Source organism: Lissotriton vulgaris, chromosome 7 (assembly GCF_964263255.1).
Source record: "Lissotriton vulgaris chromosome 7, aLisVul1.2, whole genome shotgun sequence".
In the NCBI taxonomy this organism is placed as follows: domain Eukaryota; kingdom Metazoa; phylum Chordata; class Amphibia; order Caudata; family Salamandridae; genus Lissotriton; species Lissotriton vulgaris.
The window spans coordinates 574,903,605-574,921,126 of NC_141695.1; the positions used below are offsets into that span (position 1 = coordinate 574,903,605).

Consider the following 17,522-nt stretch of genomic DNA (forward strand, 5'->3'; position numbering starts at 1 on the left):
TAATAGAGCTATTGGCATGTAATTATTTAGAGATGTGGGATCTAAGGATGGCTTTTTCAGTAGCAGAGTAACTATTGCTCTTTCCAGGGCCTGTAACTATTCAGCTGTTCAGGAATTGGCAAAACATTTGCCAAAGCTGTGGAAAGAGTTCTCCCACAAGTTCTTTCAAATCCATTGAGGTAATGGATTCTGAGGAGATCCAGTGGATATGGTCATGGACAAATCTCTGACGTTGTCCCCTGTTTAGTTCTCTGAATGTTCTAGTACATTTATCTGCCCCAGGAGAGCAGGTTTCACAAGTGAAATGTATAGGTAAATTGTCGACTTGAGATATATGTCCACCTGGAAGGGCCAGGGTCGGTGAAGTGGTCCTCCTGGGACCCTCTATTATGTTAGTGATTTTCTCCTCAAAGAATATTGCCAAATTGTCACAAAGATTTTGAGCAGCAGGAACATGATTTTTTAGACATTGCGGTTTGGACAGTTCTTGCATTATTTTAAAAACGCATCTAGCGCTTTTGGGATCTGCCAAGATAGCGCTAGAGTAGTATTCCGCTTTAACTCTGAAGATCTCCACCTTATATTTTCATATGGCATCTTTTGAAGCTAATTTATCCTTTTCCTCATAAAGCTTCCACCATTTCCTCTCTGCTTTTTTACAGCACATTTTCAATTCTTTAAGCTCTGCTCTGTAGCAAGGGTCTGAGGGTCTCTGTAAATTCTTTAATAGGGACAATCTGATCTAGGGTGGCTATAATACTGTTCCCAAATTCTAGATAGTTTTCTTGCACTGACCTATTCATTTAAATAGAGAAAGAAGTATTAAACAGAGGTTTAGCCTTGGATAATTTAAGAAGTTTGTTCCATGCTCTGTCACAGCATCTGGCATCAGGAGGTATTTTTTGCAAGACCGTTTATTTGTTTTGTAGAGAGAAATTCACCAGAAAGTGATCTGTCCAACACAGCAGAAGTATATTTCCTATGGAGGCGAGATTCTGGGTGTAAAAGATCAAATCTAAGATATGTCCATCTTGGTGAGTCAGGTCTGTCACTAATTGTTGAAATCCTAAATTCTCACATGAATCGAGGAGGTTCTTTTTAGGGCGGGTCTCGGTTCTCCCACAGACCATAGGTTGATGTCAACAGGAATTATAAATCTAGAATAAGCCAAGATCATAATACAGAAAATATCAATAAGGGTGTGTAGGTAGGGGCTAGATGGGCCTGGCGGGCGATAGCACAGAACACCTGTGAGGGATTGGCACTTACCATCTTTAAGAGAAAACCCCAGAGATCAGGGCCTGCTATTTCACCTAAGTTAAGTGCAGCAAACTCCCATTTCTTTTTGAAAATCAGCCCCACTCCCCCCTTCTTCTGGGCCAAAGGTTTATGAAAGACCTAGTAGCCTGGCGGGCAGGCTAGTCCCAATTCGACATCTGAGTCGAGGGAAGTCCAGGTTTCCGTTAAAAAAAAAAACACATTACATTTCCTTAAATAACTGCATAAATTAACATGTGTGTGTGCCATTATGCAAATATTTTCATGCGACTTTATAGTTTTATTATATTTGTCTCACACATGTGCCAATCACCAGCATCAAAGTATGAGTGCACATTTATTGGTTAAATAAATGTGGAAACATATACGAGTTACTGCTTCATTTATTCATAAAGCACAAAATAAATATGGATACATACAGATAAAGTGGCCCAAAAATAAATATCAATAAATACAGATGGACATTTTCAAAAAAGAAATACTATAAACCCGACAGTCCTACTTATAAGCCACGGATAGCTCCTTCAACTGGAGCAAAGTAATGCCTGGCAGTGGAGTCGCATTAAGAAGGGCCCCATATGATCTTGTCTTGGAGAGAATTGTGCTGCTCTTACCGTTTCTCTAATCACAGCCCCTCCTCTCAGTTCCACGTGAAAACATACATCAAAACATCTTTGGATAAAACATAGTCTTTAAAATTTAAAGGTGCCAAAATCTTGACTGTACATTATTAGTACCTACAGTTATGTTTGACCTACGTTTAATTGCTGAGTCAAGCCAAACACACTGCTGGAACTCCCAATGTCGTATTTGGATTAGGTGCAGGTAAAATGTTGTGTGCAGAGAAATTTATGGAAAGTCAAGACTTTAAAAGTCTACATTTTGGAAGATTTTCTTGCAAAAGATATTTTTGGAAAATAGGTGTTCACATGCAACCTAACCGCTGACGAGATATACCTGTCTATACATCGACATTCTAATCTACCCCTTCCGGTTCTGCCACTTACATTTATCCACTAATTTATTTCTACAGCTGCTATTTGGAGAGAACCTGTTTCCTAACCAACAAAGATCAACAAAATATACTGCTTCAGGGGACTTGCTATTGTGAATTAAGGGAATGTAAATTCTAGGAATAATGGGAACTATAGGTTTTCTAAAAGACATGTTGTTAGATTGTCACCAATTAAAAGAATTTCACTGACATGCCTGAGAGTTCCAAGAGAGCGTGGGCTGGGCTGCGCCTATAAAAATATGGAATGTTCCTCCTTAAACCTTGTAGTTCAGTGTGCATGTCACTAGCAAATCCCAGCATTGCAGAAATAATTTGATATGTTGTGCTCCCCACCTGTCTCCTTCAAGTAATTCCTTCTCTCAGTTGAACTAGACTGCGCCCAGCCATGAGCGACGCCTCCCTCCTCAAATGAATTGTACCTGGCCCCTGATACAAAGCTTCACTGCCCCGTCCCATACTGAAGAAATCATTTGGCTTTCCAAAAGTCCTGCACAACTACTGACTCATTCCCAATGTAACCTATCCAAGCATAATCCTGGAAAGGGAGACCAAGGGTCAGCTCCAGCAGTATAGAGGGCTGAATACATGATGCACAACATCCAATATGAGTTAAGGACATTAAAGGACATTTGAGAAGAACTCATGGAAATAAGAAAATCACCCTTCATTCTCCTCGACCTATAGGAAGCGTACAATATTGTAGATGATGTCATAATGCTGGAAAGTGTTCAGGAAGGGGTTGAAAAGTTGGATTTGCTTTGAACTGATCCATTCCTTCATTTCAAACCACCACCACCAACAGGTTCGAATAGGTTCATTGGAAACTGATCATGCAAGATGCCAAATGGACCTCCATATGGATCATCATCATACTGCCTGTTCCCCAACATATATGTGTGCCCTTTGGCACAGCTCCTTGATCAGTGTCAGGTGAAGCTCTGAATGTATGTGGACATCCAGATCCATTTCCAGCTGGGAGGCCGGCCCTCGAACTAGGCCAGCACGTGCACATGCCAGAACCATGTACTGCACTGGGTGAAATTTGTCTTCTGCTTCAATGGAAACAAGATCTTGGTGCTGGGTGGACAAGATTCCAACTCTGTACCATGCAAGTGGCCGTCCGACATCCTCCCTGCAAAACCACCCTGCAAAATGCGAAGAATCTATCTGGGAGTCCTGGTCAACTTACCTCAGCAGCCTTCACCAAACCAATGAACATGCAGCTGTCCTGACTGCAGGCGGTAGAGGAAGCCAGAGCGCTTTTGGATGGGGGAGGATCAGTGGCAGTGATCCTCCTCGACCTAAGTGCAGCGTTCGATACCGTCGACCACCAACTCCTCATTAAAAGACTCAAAGGAGTTGGTGTGGAAGGCTCTGCTCTATCCTGGCTTTCATCCTTTTTAGCCCAACGGACCTACCAGATCTGGGAGAAGAACGCCCGCTCCTCCGAGATGCCCCTCCAATGCGGTGTACCTCAGGGCTCCTCCCTGAGTCCTACACTATTTAATATCTATATGTCCACATTGGAGGAGGTTATCACCCCATTCGGAGTGAGCGTCGTCAGCTATGCTGACGACACACAACTGGTGGTGTCTCTATCCCACCCTAAACAACAAACAGCTGACCTATTCAACTGCATCACGCAAGTTCACTGCTGGATGAATAGGTCAGCCCTAAAATTGAATGGGACAAAAACGGAAGTCCTTCTTCTTGGCCCAAAAGGAATCTCACTCTCCCCGAACATCTGGCCAGCTTGTTTGGGTCCTCCCCCTGATCCAAAAACAGAGGTAAAAAGTTTGGGCGTGTGGATCGACACTGACCTCTCATTTTCTACACAGGCAAAGAAGGTATCAGGGATCTGCTTTGGGCTCCTGAAATCGTTAAGGAAAGTCCTGCCCCTCTTACCCTTTAATTCCCCAAAACTGTTAATACAAGGCCTAATAATATCGAGGCTTGATTACAGTAATGTTATCTATCTAGGCGCTCCTGAAGCGACCCTCAACAAGCTTCAGAGAATCCAGAATATCGCTGCCCGGATCATCACAAATACCCCTGCCAGAACCTCCGCTAAACCTGCTCTTAAACTCCTTCATTGGCTCCCCATAAGGGAGCGAGTCAAATTCAAGGCCTTATGCCTTGTCCAGAAATCACTGCAAAATCAAGCCCCCCTAGTCCTCAGCAAATTCATCACTCCCTATAGAGCTACAAGATCCCTCCGTTCAGATACAGAAAATCTCATCATCACCCCCAGATTCAGGAAAGTCCGATCAGGAGGAAGACGTTTTTCAGTCCAAGCGGCCCGCCTCTGGAATTCGCTCCCCCGCAATTTGCGTCTTGAAACTCAATACCTACGTTTTAGAAAGCAGCTTAAAACTCATCTTTTTCCCTAGTTTTTATATCTCCCCCTCATCCTGAGTCTTGCTCCCCTCCCCCCTGCCCCCCCTGTTTTCCCCTCCCCCCGTTTTGCCCCTGGCCCGCTGTACTGTAGAGTTAGGGTCTCTAGCGCTGGGATACCTCAGGGTGACTATGCGCTCTATAAAAATAAATAATAATAATAATTATAATAATAACTGCAGGATATCCATAGAGCCGTCATTTTTGATTACCTCCTGAGCGAATAAGAGCCCTGGTTATGGCTTGACTTCACTATTGTAAAGACATTTACCTGTTAGAAACTAGCACTGAAAGTGCCCCGCATCAGAGATAAAGAGTGTCTGTACCCGAAGCTCTGGTCAGAAGCCTGCGACCGGGGTTATTAAATGTTGGCGCACGGAATACTAAGCCTGGTAGCCATAAATCCTCCTCAAGCATCTTTAATCATCTACCAGACACTCCCTGCCCTTTATCTCTCTCTTGCAGTGGTCTGTTTTCTCTCATTTGTCATGTTTTCCGCCGTCTTTCTCTTTTTTTGCAAATTGTGTGTTTTCCCTTTCTTGCTCTCTGAAAATATCTGATGCTTAGAAATAAGTGCTTGTCCGCAAAAAATAAGTGCCAATGTCCCCCATTTTTTTTTAGTTTTTTAATTTTTTAATGTTATTTTATAGCACTAGCTAGACCTGACGGTATCAGAGCGCTTTACATGTTATGTGACTGTGGTTACGCTAGCTACATGGGAGGATTTGTGTCGTAACCACCAGCTCAAATTAAGCACTTCCTCCTAATAAAGGCCATATCTGCAAATTCTGGGCAATGCACTTTTAATGCATTTGAAATACAGTCTAAACACATTATAAATGGGGAAATGCTGCATTACTCCTCATTTATGTTAGAAAAAAACCTATAACTATGGATAATATGTCACTGAATCATATTAGTATTACAGCATCAGAAGCTTGTCAAACCATCACTGTGAATACCATGTGGACGATTTAACACTGTGAGCATCACTCATAGTCATTGATTCTGTGGTGGGCTTACGTTCCAGGTGGTCCTGCGAAAAGCATAGGCAGTGGTGAGTTTGGTGACTACCGTGGGAGGTAACCAGCATTGTAAGCCTCATAGGGAAATATAAGTATTGTAAAACACCTATGAATGAGATCATATTGGCAACATTATGAGTAAGGAAAAGTACAGCCTCAAAGCAACAAGGAGGCTTATTGGCACCAGAGTACTTATCTGAATATTTAGTTTCACTTTCTTTATTGTGCCACATGTTTGTTGATTGATTGGAGTTGTTGATAAGTGTTCTACTTGGAATGCTCTATTCTGGTCCTCTTGTGTCACATGCCTTGGTAAGCCTTGGTGAGTAATAGTTCTTAGTGAGTCTGGGTATCAACAGGAGTAGAGCTCAGTACCAAAGAACTAAGATACTGATTATCACTACGAGTGTTACTCCCAGAGAGCTGGTGTCAAGCACTCAGTGAGTTGTGTACCAAGCAGAGCCCTCAGCAGCTCACGGTCCTATCAAGAGCAGAGGTCTGAGTGACTCTGGGTTTTAACTATGGTCTCTGAGTGTATCTGGACTTTGAGAGCAGAGCCCTGAATAGCTCTGGGATTACTAATAGCAAACCCTCGAGTGACCTTTTTTATTCAGAACCGAGGCAGGACTGCCCCTGGTTCTGGTAGCAGAGTGCATCGCGGCTCCCTGTGTCTAACCATTTCCAAGCTGTCCACACTCAAAACAAACTTCACCATCAAAGAAAGACTCTTGAAAACACTTATAAAATATGCCAGTATTTACTATAACTCCAAATGAGTTGTCATAACTGCAAAACTGGCCTGGATTTATGTTGTAAATAGCGCTATAAAACGGAGCTTATTAAAGCAGCTGGCTATGATGGGGGCTTTAATATACCAGACAATACTCAGATGCCATATATTCTGCCCCATACATCGGTGGGCCCAGCACTGAGTGGAGCATCCCTTATGGCCCTGCAGTGCAATGAGAGTTACACCGTTGCACTACACTGCAATCCGCCATTATATCGACAGGACCCAGTATTTCAAATTGTAATATTTTCTCATGCATAGTATTGCTAATATCTTGGGGTGAGGACAACCGCGGCCCCTCCGGGTAAGAGCAGTGGGGCGGTGGGGCTGTGTGGGGGGTATTTTGAGGGACGATGCAGAGGGAAAATTAAATAATTAAGAAATTTTCCCTCGTCATCGTCCGTTGAAATACCTCCCACCTGGCCCCACCGCTCTTACCTAGACGGGCCGTAGCTGGTTGAGGAGGAGGGTTGAGTACTCTTCCTACTAAGTTGCCACACTCACTTGGTTAGGCCAGGGGCGGCCTTAGGCATGTGCAAGCTGTGCACCTGCACAGGGCCACCAAACCCCAGGGGCCACCACGCCAATATATATCCTTAATATAAAAATCCTCTGAGGATGGATACATATTTGCGTGGCGGCTCCTGGCAGGGATTTGGCGGCCTCCAGCTCTGTTCCTCTTCCAAACACCCTGACCCCCCCTCTTCACTGGCCTCAGCGCCTGCATTCCTTCGGGGCCCCTACCTGCGCTCCCTGCCCAGGGCCGCCATGAGCCTAGAGCCGCCCCTGGTTAGGAAAATCAGAATCTTTTTAAACAGCTGTGATTTGGGTGCGCTAACACCATTGACGTTACTCCTCGTCTGAAAAGTGGCCTAGTGCGCCATCTGCTGGCTGCCTAACAGACAATAGAACCGTGGTCAACTTGTCCCATGCTATGGAGTTGATTTCCACCCAATCCTTTGGTTTCCACCAACGGCACCAAGGATGCTGGTATGCCAGCGCTTGTAGGTTCAAAGTTAGAATAAGACAAATTTAACTATACACCCCAGTTCTTTTGACTAAAAATGGTTTGGTGGAATACATGCTATAATGCAATTTGTTGTCAGCTGGTCTAATGCATGTTGGTGACTATTGGCCAATCCAATGGTTTTTTTTTTGCTTTTCCACTTTCACCATTCTGAGTATGGGCATGCCTGGCATGGGTTGGTTGAAAAGACAGGACATGCTAATGCCACTGTCTTGACTAAGGAAGGGCCAGGTGATGGCTATACATCATCAGTAGCCCCAAAAAAATATTTTTCCTTAGGCGGACAGAGGAACTGGAATGAATTTTAGGTCACATGTGGTGGCATCATTCTACCTATATTGTAGTGCTTTTGAAAAATCCTGGTGTTACAAGATAAGTTATTGACCGTTTGGTTTGTAAACTGGGATGGAGGTCGCACAATCTCTGGATATCAAGCACAACGTATTTAGTCAATTCTGGCGCTCTACCTTACACCACTTAATCATTAGGTACTTGTAACACTGTGGAACTGCATTTAAATGTGGAAAAATGCAACTGAGCTCCCAACTCCTTTCCTCCCACCCACTTTCTCGTGGGCTGTCATATACCCATGTTTAAAACAGTACAGCTTCAACCAATGTTTTTTCTTCTTTGAAAATGTTAATGTACTGTTTGTAAAGTAAGTGAAATTGGCAGGGCAGAATCTTTAGTTCTTATGTTTATTAATCCTCCTAATACAGCAAGTGGGAGGACAGGTTGCTCAGATCAGCCACAGTTTAATCACTACATGGTTTACAGAATTTGCGCTCTCTAAATCTACATTCACTCCCAAAATCTTAATTTTTGACGATTTTAGACTTTTAATACAGGGACTCAACTTTTGAAGCACTTAATATAGTGGCTTCCTCACACAAAATAATAAGTGACAAGTGCCACATTAACATCAAATGTGATATGGATTTGGGCGTGGCTGAATACAAGCGCGAGAGTTCAGGTCTGAGATGGCAAGGCCAGTGAGTGGGACCTAGCATATTTTTATGAAGACGTTGTCTTGAAGTAATGAATTGTGCAGGGCATGGACTAGATGTTGAATGCTAGGAGTCTAGAGATAGTCCAATCACTCTTTTATGTTATGTAATGTTTGTAGATTAACATTGTCTCCATAGAAAAAACGATAGAAAAGTGGATATTAACATATCTCTCTTTAATCTTTCAGCGTTGAAAAGGTCTTTTGAGGTTGAAGAGGTAGACCAGTCACCAAATTCTACTGGTCCACCCAGACGGACTCCCAATCCACTTCTCAGGTCAACCGTGTCTACACAGAAGTTCCAGGAGATCGGGGCAAGAAATTCAGAAGCCAGACATGTGGACATAACTGGCCAGAAGTCTCCCAAGCCATCGCTAAGGCGGGTTGAGCTCAGCGGCCCAAAGGCCCCGGAGCCAATGTCCCGACGGACCGAGATCTCCATCGACATCTCTTCAAAGCAGGTGGAAAACTCCAGCTCTGGCCTCTCCAGGTTCGGCCTCAAAAGGAGTGAGGCAACGGGGCATAAACCGCCAGAGCCCATCCCCAGGAGGACTGAGGTGACTCTTGGGAAACCCCAGGATCTGCCACTCCGGAGAGTGGACTCTCCAGGCTCCAAAATACCGGAGGTGTCTCAACGGAAAGCCGAGACTCCTGTGGCCCCTCCAGCTGAAATCCTTCCAAAGAGGGTGGAAATACAGGTGGCAAAGACGTATGAGGCTCCTGCTACACCCGTCAGGCAGCTGGAAAACTCGCTGCACTCTCCAGCCAATCAACAACTTCATGTGGACATCAAGCCCCAACCGGCCATGGTAGACATCTTGGCGAGCAGTCCAGACGGTGAGTCTAGTGGTGGCAAGTCCAACGCTAACTTTAATTGTCATTAGAGAGTGGGACCGGATAGTGAATCCAACAAAGAGAGCAAGGGTAGTCTCTGAGAGAAGCCGCCTCATGGCGGAGACCATGAGAGAGGATGCTTCAGGTAGAAGCAGAGAGATGAGCAGAGCAGACAGTGGTGGAGAAGGGATTGGTGATTTACAAATGATGGTAGAAACAGAGAATTGTTTGGCGCTTAGTGGTCTCCAGATAGATTTCATTGCATCGCTGTCTACATTCGTCTATTGTTACTGGTAGAAAGTATTGCGTGTGGTTTGCTTTAGGTAGATTTATTGGCTATCGTTGTTTTTGCCTCAGCGGGGGCTCATGCTTTTAAGATGATGTAAGCGCTGTGAAGCTCATTTATGGCTCGTGCAGGTTTATGTCTGGTATTGCATTTTGGAAGATGTATGTTATATACATTGCACTAATATCGACCAAAAATATTTTCTTGTGTTTTTTACCTTAGGCAACGCAAACCACAAATGTAATATAAAATTATAGGTATACGCCGCCACTAATATTTCTGCCACCTGTGGCTTCAGTGCTGCAGTATCAGCACTGTAAACTCAATAGGGCCACCCTGTGCCTTTACAAAGGTTTTGAGCCAATAAAGGAACAAGGCTGCACCGGAGTGGAAGGCAGGGTGATTACGGACTTTATTTATAGTCCTAGACTTTCATGTAATAGCCTAATGCATTCTGGATGTTGTAGTCTTGTTTTGTTCCAATTGCACTAACTGAACTAACACACCTGAAATAAATGTTTGTTTAGGAGAAAGGGTCAGGACTACAAACAATGTACTTAATGACCTAGAGTGAGGCGGTGCATCTAGGGACAAGGAAGTAGCTAGTGTGATGTGGCCCTGAAGCTACAAAATTGTTACATTTTTATCATGTTGAAAGTAGGGGCATGTGAAAGGTACACTTTGATTACACAGTTTTGCACAGCAAGTAAACTTCGCGCATTGTAAAGGAAACTTCTATAGCTTTTCCCAAAAACAGATCCTCTGAAAAATGTGGTCTCTGATGAACTTTTTCACAAAATGTATTATTATTATTTTGCAAATTAATTCTGCTAAATGTTGTATTTTTCTGGAACGGCTTCATGTAAAACAATTGAATGCTGATTTTTCCTGTGTTTTCACCTTTTTTTAAACTCACAATCCTTGCAAAGCTAACAGGGATTGCAACCTACTGGGAAAACAACACTTCATGAAGTTTAAAAGAAGCATTATTACTACTTCAACACTTTCAATGAAAATATATGGCAACCCCATTTTCTGTATTTTTCAAATGATCTGTCAAAAGCGAAAATCCTGAGAAATAGTTTTCCTTTCCATTCGCCAGACCTCTAAGGCCCTCATTTCGAGTGGGCCTGTTATTCAGTGCAGTAATTATACATATAGACATATCTATATATATATATATATATTCGGTAGAAGACGTCCAAAAACCAGCACCTGAAAAGACGAGGCAAGACCCATAGGTAGTGCAGAATTTCTATTTATTTAGAGACCCAACACCAGTCCGACATTATTACATATATATATATATATATATATATATATATATATATATATATATATATATATATATATATATATATATATATATATATATATATATACAAACAGGTCCGGTATACAGCCGGAAAGCGGAAAAAGGCACTCACTCAGGCAGAATTTTTAGCTCATACCAACTGTTTTATTTTTCTTCTCATCTCGTCAGTAACCCAACGCGTTTCGCCTTCAGCCGAAGGCTTGATCACTGGTATTGAGCTCTAACATGAGCCTTCTTTTATGTTTAGTGCAAAATTTGAAAATCATAAGTGAAAAAAGGTGCATTCTGGGTAACATAGTTTTTTCTCATCTTTCGATATTTACAACTAAGTAAGGTGATGTTAAAAATGCTCTTTACATGCAAAAAAAAAAAATTACACCCAGCATAACATCCAGGGCCTCGAGACACAAAAGATAAATATGTGACACTCACCAGAGAGCATTACTGACCAGAATAAATGAAACCAAAACCATAGAGAATAACCACTGTGGTACAGAGTTACTAACTCTTGAATAAAATTGTAAAGGAACTCGTACTCACTAGAGAGACAATTCACTAATTTAACGCATGAATTAATGTGTAAACTACCCATAATATGGCAAATAATTCCCTTTCCTCGCATTATGCATGTAAAGAGCATTTTTAACATCACCTTACTTAGTTGTAAATATGGAAAGATGTGAAAAAACTATGAGAAGAAAAATAAAACAGTTGGTATGAGCTAAAAATTCTGCCTGAGTGAGTGCCTTTTTCCGCTTTCCGGCTGTATACCGGACCTGTTTGAATTTAACATCGACTGGTTCTGTCGATTTATGGAAAAGTGCACCGCGCATTACTGAGAGCGCCAGCGTTGCAACAAGGAACCACAACTGCACAGATATATATATATATATATATATATATATATATATATATATATATATATAGAGAGAGAGAGAGAGAGAAATAACTCAGGGCATCGAATTTACTGGATGCGGTAATACTTCCCAGTACAGAGTTCCGCGTCTTACTTTCCTTCGTTCTGCGATGTGAAACTGAGAATTTTACTTTTTTCCCACAGAAGTTCTGGAAGTTGCAGTTATTTCACACTACCTCTAAATTTAATCCCAATTCAAGGGCAAGCTCTCACTTGTACAAAGATTGGGATTGCCGGTTCAGTTAGATTGAGATTCTATATTTAGTTAACAGGAAACTGTTCTTACTGTTGAGGTTTCTGGTCCCCAAATCAGTGTATGTCTGCCTTCAAATGCATGCAATTTTGTTTCAAATGTTGCGAGAAAGTGTATCCTTGTGCTAGTAATATTCACTGACTATCGTCCGCCATCGAATATGTCTGGAAGTGTTTATTTAATGCTTGGTGACCCAGTGGCGCCTACCTGTTGTCTGTCTGTAAACCTGACCCAGCATTACTGTGTTTTATGGAATCCTTTGTCGCTTAACTGCTTATTCCGTTTTTAGGTCGAGCAGACCTACCCTCAATGCGTGAGCATTGAAGGTGTCTGCTTCAGACCTATTGTGGCCCGTATTGGCCTGTACCTAGGAATGTGGACACATAGCAGACGCGCGCTTTGAGGCTGTCAGATTTCACCTCGGGAGCGCGCTGCTTGCTGTGTGTGGAGTGGCGTGTCAGTTTCACTTTTTATTACTTTCGTTTTTGCCTAGACTGGCTTTCAATGAAGAACGCTTGCTGGAATTAAATGTTTTTTTTTTCTATTTTAACATGCGAAACGGGGTGAAGACTGAAAGAAAATGACGGTAAAACGCTGACAAAGGGAGAAAGCAGGGATTTAAAAAACCCATGCATGAGTGAAATAAATGGGCAGGACATGTATGGTGGTTCATGAAAGAGATATGAGGTGGAATCAAGGTTAGACAGCCTTGGTAATAGCATACATACCACCATACCCGATTTGGGTGGGAGACTCTCATTTGTTAAGCCAAAATGCCTTTGTTTTACCTGTCTCCCACCCAAAATTGCGTGTGCAGAGTGCAGAGTGGAGCTTCAGAGTGGAGCTTCAGAGTGGAGCTTCAGAGTGGAGCTTCAGAGTGGAGCTTCAGAGTGGAGCTTCAGAGTGCAGAGTGGAGCTTCAGAGTGGAGCTTCAGAGTGCAGAGTGGAGCTTCAGAGTGGAGCTTCAGAGTGCAGAGTGGAGCTTCAGAGTGGAGCTTCAGAGTGCAGAGTGGAGCTTCAGAGTGGAGCTTCAGAGTGGAGCTTCAGAGTGGAGCTTCAGAGTGGAGCTTCAGAGTGGAGCTTCAGAGTGCCGAGTGGAGCTTCAGAGTGGAGCTTCAGAGTGGAGCTTCAGAGTGGAGCTTCAGAGTGGAGCTTCAGAGTGGAAAGTAGAGCTTCAGAGTGGAGCTTCAGAGTGGAGAGTGGAGCTTCAGAGTGGAGCTTCAGAGTGCAGAGTGGAGCTTCAGAGTGGAGCTTCAGAGTGCAGAGTGGAGCTTCAGAGTGGAGCTTCAGGGTGCAGAGTGGAGCTTCAGAGTGGAGCTTCAGAGTGCAGAGTGGAGCTTCAGAGTGCAGATTCAGAGTGGAGCTTCAGAGTGCAGAGTGGAGCTTCAGAGTGCAGATTCAGAGTGGAGCTTCAGAGTGCAGAGTGGAGCTTCAGAGTGCAGAGTGGAGCTTCAGAGTGCAGAGTGGAGCTTCAGAGTGGAGCTTCAGAGTGGAGCTTCAGAGTGGAGCTTCAGAGTGGAGCTTCAGAGTGGAGCTTCAGAGTGGAGCTTCACTCTCTTGGGGCCACCTGGCCATGCCTACGCCTGATCTGAAACGGTTTAAAGAGACCTCGTCCTGATCTGTCCGACCCCCACAGAGCGGTCGCACTTTAATTCTTCTACAGCTGTCAGACTTCTATCGCGCCTGCCGCCGCCACCCCCTCCCCTCGCTCTTTCCAGGAGCTGTCAGACGCTTCTAGGAGCTGCCGCACACTGCACCGTGGGCAGAGCTGGGAGACGCGCCACAGATCTGCCAGACCACCCCTACCCGGAGCTGTCTTTTTCCAGGGATCTCAAGGGCCCTGATTTCCCCGCCAGTGCCTCCAGAGCCCTCAACCCCTTCGCCGTAAGCCCCCTCCCCAACCAGCATGCCAGACCCTTCTCATGAATGTCAGACTCCCTGTCACTCAATTCCCATTCCCCCTGCCCCGTCATTTATGTCAGCTCCCCTGTGCTAGAGTCCAGGACCGCGCACGCCCTCAGTCCGTAGCTGAGACCCCATCCTACAGACACAAGACCCCCGCTCCGAGATGTCCGATAAAAACTATTTTAAAAAAAAAACACACTAGCAAGGCACCCTCTGGAGCGGCCTCCTTTCTAAAAGTGTCAAACCTCCCACATCAGCCTGGCCCCGCTCAGAGTTATCGGAAATGACTCTTAGAACTTTAACACCCCAAATGCAGCTCAGGCCCCCAAAAGATGACACACACACCCTCCCCAGGACTGTCAGAAACATCACGAGTGGCCAGACGCGTCTCCCCTTGCTGTCAGACACCCCAAAGCTGTGAAACCACGTCCGCCCCCAGACACACACACACACACACGTCCGCCCCCTTTGAGCTACTAAGGGACAGCTCCTAGGCGCACGTGCCACGCCCCTGCCACCCCCGCAACATAAATATTAACCCTTCATTGCCCCGCCTCCTGCTCGCCAAGTCATGCGGGTTCACGGGCCGTGTCCTTACCTGCTCTGTCCCAGAGGGGCTGTCGGTGGCCGGGTCCAGTGCACACGGGGTTCAGGGTTTGAAGGGGTGGGGGGGGCTTCAGGCCAGCCCGGTCACGCCGCAGCTCCGGGGGCTGCCGCCCCTGCTCAGCTGCAGTCAGTGGTGGCTGGAAGCTGAGAACCTCACAGAATTATTTTATTTAAACTGCAAACAACTAAACACACAACTTAAGAAGATTAGAGCCACTCGCCTTTGAGAATCAGATCATACCACCACAACTGGCATGAGTATGGATATCTGAGCAACAGTTATCGACCAGAATTAATTGAGGTTACAAACAACTGATACCTGTGATTGATTGTGCAATGTGCACAATCAATGTGCATCACAAATAAGGAACGCCCGTTTCACTCTTTTCATAAATGAAAACATTTTAGTCAATCGGAAAGGTATTTCTGGGCTGCCAAGAGTTTTTGTACACCCTAAAAGAACCAATCGATCCTGTAAACGAACGGTTTAACACATTAGAGGTGTACTGATGCACACTTGTGAAGCACAAATCTACCTACACAAAGTAAAGGAGCACTGTACGCTGGTGGCGCTGCAGTGTGTCAAAAACTTGATCATGAGGCCCTCAATCTGTGTCCCCCACACGCGTCCCTTTGGCTATTGTCTGTCCAGGCAGCGCCTCCTCCCGGTCTGTGATCACACCTGGAGAGAAGCGCTAGAGAGGCCAGTTGGCTGCAGTTACCACCAGTCTGGACGCGTGCCCCTGTGCTGCGCAGTTGTATTTCATCATTGCTTCTGTACATTGCAAGGTTTGTCTGTCTCGCTGTCTGTCCATCCGTCTCAGACTGTCACCTCCTCCCACTCTGCACGGGGCTGCATGTGGCCCATTTTATCAGCTTTTATGATGTGGCAGTATCTGAACCCAGTTGCTGCTGCGCTAAAATAAAGATTATTTGTGTGAAGAGAAGAGCTAAATTAGCTAACTTCAAAAATAGCGCTGTTGTGAAGCGGCGCTGAAAGCGGAAAGTGTAAAGGAAGCGCCCCGAGCCGGATTTAGAGAGGGACACGCTGAAGGAACAAGGGACAGAGTCCCCAGAAGTGCTGCCTGCATCCAGCCATGCGAGGAGGGTGTGGGAGCCTCTCCTTGAACTCGGTGTTCAAGAGAACACTTTGTTTTCCTTCGAAAGCGCTTCACTCAACGCGATGGTGGCAGGTGAACAGCGGGCCTAGCACCATCATCTCTTTTCTTCTGTTTGATCACATGTGTTTCATCCATTCCTCCCGCTTTTTTTCACCCCGGTCCCTTTCCTCATTCCCTTTTCGTCCCTCTCTCCTACTATCCGTCTTCTCCTGGACATTCTCTCCTTCCCTCCCACCCCCTCTATTCTTCTTTCACCTTTTTTATTAATAAAAAAAAAAGTGTCCAGCCCTCGAGAACATCCAGCTCGCACTGCGACTAGGCAAGCAAAGAGGACCTCGTCTTTTACTACAGTACATAACAACAGAACAAATGTCCTACCTTTCACTTCTCACGCATTAGTAGTTAGCGCCGCCCTCGATGTCTTCCGACGACCACGACACAGCAGACAGTGCAGTGCAGACAAAGGAAAGCACCAGGCGGCGAGGCAGCCAGCCATGCGGTCCACCACTCTCCTTCGTGTCGTGACTCACGCTAAGTTCTACTTTCACTTACTTGTTGTTGTCTGGTACGCCACGCACTGTAACGTCCCGACAGCGTAGGGAAATGGCCAATCACATCGACATGGCTGGATATAGCCATATGTGATTGGCCATACAGTGCGGCCCTCAGCAGAGCAGCCAACACCCACGCACCATCCTGCTGCAGCAGCCAATCCCGGCGCAGCGTTAACACCACCACTGCGCCAGGATTGGCTACCGAGCAGGTACTATTCTGCCCATAATGAGACTGGGGCCCGGGTCCCTGGCTGTGTCTCTGAATGCCGTAGGGGGGGGGGGGAGAGGTCTGCCAGTTGTACGCATGCGCTGACCAGTCGAAATATGAAGTACTCCTGGATTTCGTATGCGCAGTCACCCTGCTGCTTGTCAGTGCTATTCTGCTCTGCTCTGGCTGCCTGTCACTCTCTGCCGCAGCCCCGCCCCCCAAGGCCGTCGGCCCACTTCCTTATGTTATGGCATGCCCGATTCTGACGGCGTTGTCCCGTGGCCGGTAGCGCGCAGTGGGTGCCATTTGATTTGACAAAATCATTTCTTTAATGCATCTTGGGCAGTGCGGTCGTCCATAGCTAGTGGGGCAACGCCCCAACGCCCCCAATGGACGCACCGCCACTGCAGTCCTGCTCGCCCCCTCTCCACCAAAGCTGCATGGCTGGCTGCTGCAGGAGAGAGCGGCCCGGTGCCTCCAGTCCAACACCCCCGCCGGCCGGCTCCTCACTCCACCTTGAACGCCTGGTGGTCCCCTCCTTCAGATCCCGCCCCCACTGGGGCTGCTTTTGAAAATTCGGGGGTGCAGAGTGCTGTTTTCTGCTCTTCTCGCCCTTTCCAGCCTCCTCTGCTCAGTGTGTGTCAGGGGCAGAGGAGATCATGAGACAGCCCTGCCAGCTCCCGCCCGCTCCTCCCAGCCTGGTCTGGGCCAACTCCCATTGGCATTTTTGAGGTCTAAGCTACATCTTACTGGTAAGACAACTGTTAACAATATACAGGTGAGAATTTTGAAAAGGTACTCACGTTATTTAAAAATCAATGTGTGGGAGGAAAATTGTTTTCTTCTTTAAAAATCAATGAGAGTTTCTGGAAAGGCACTTTTCTGTACATACTGTTTTTGAAGATGAACTGGGTTTCTCCCTTCCTTCCGTCTTTGTCAGCTTTAATATCCGCAGCTGACCCTTTACCTTTGTGCAAGGCAACGTGATC

At 45.5% G+C, this 17,522-nt stretch overlaps 1 protein-coding gene across 1 annotated transcript in view; it reads left to right on the top strand.

Annotated features, from left to right (window-relative positions):
- The window catches only part of SEPTIN9 (septin 9), a 554,478-nt gene that overhangs the window by 162,852 nt on the left and 374,104 nt on the right, over positions 1-17,522 (top strand). The window contains exon 2 of the mRNA XM_086930662.1: positions 8,725-9,372. Coding sequence (XP_086786788.1) covers positions 8,952-9,372 — 421 coding nt within the window. The 5' untranslated portion in view covers positions 8,725-8,951. The remainder of the gene's footprint in view (positions 1-8,724; positions 9,373-17,522) is intronic.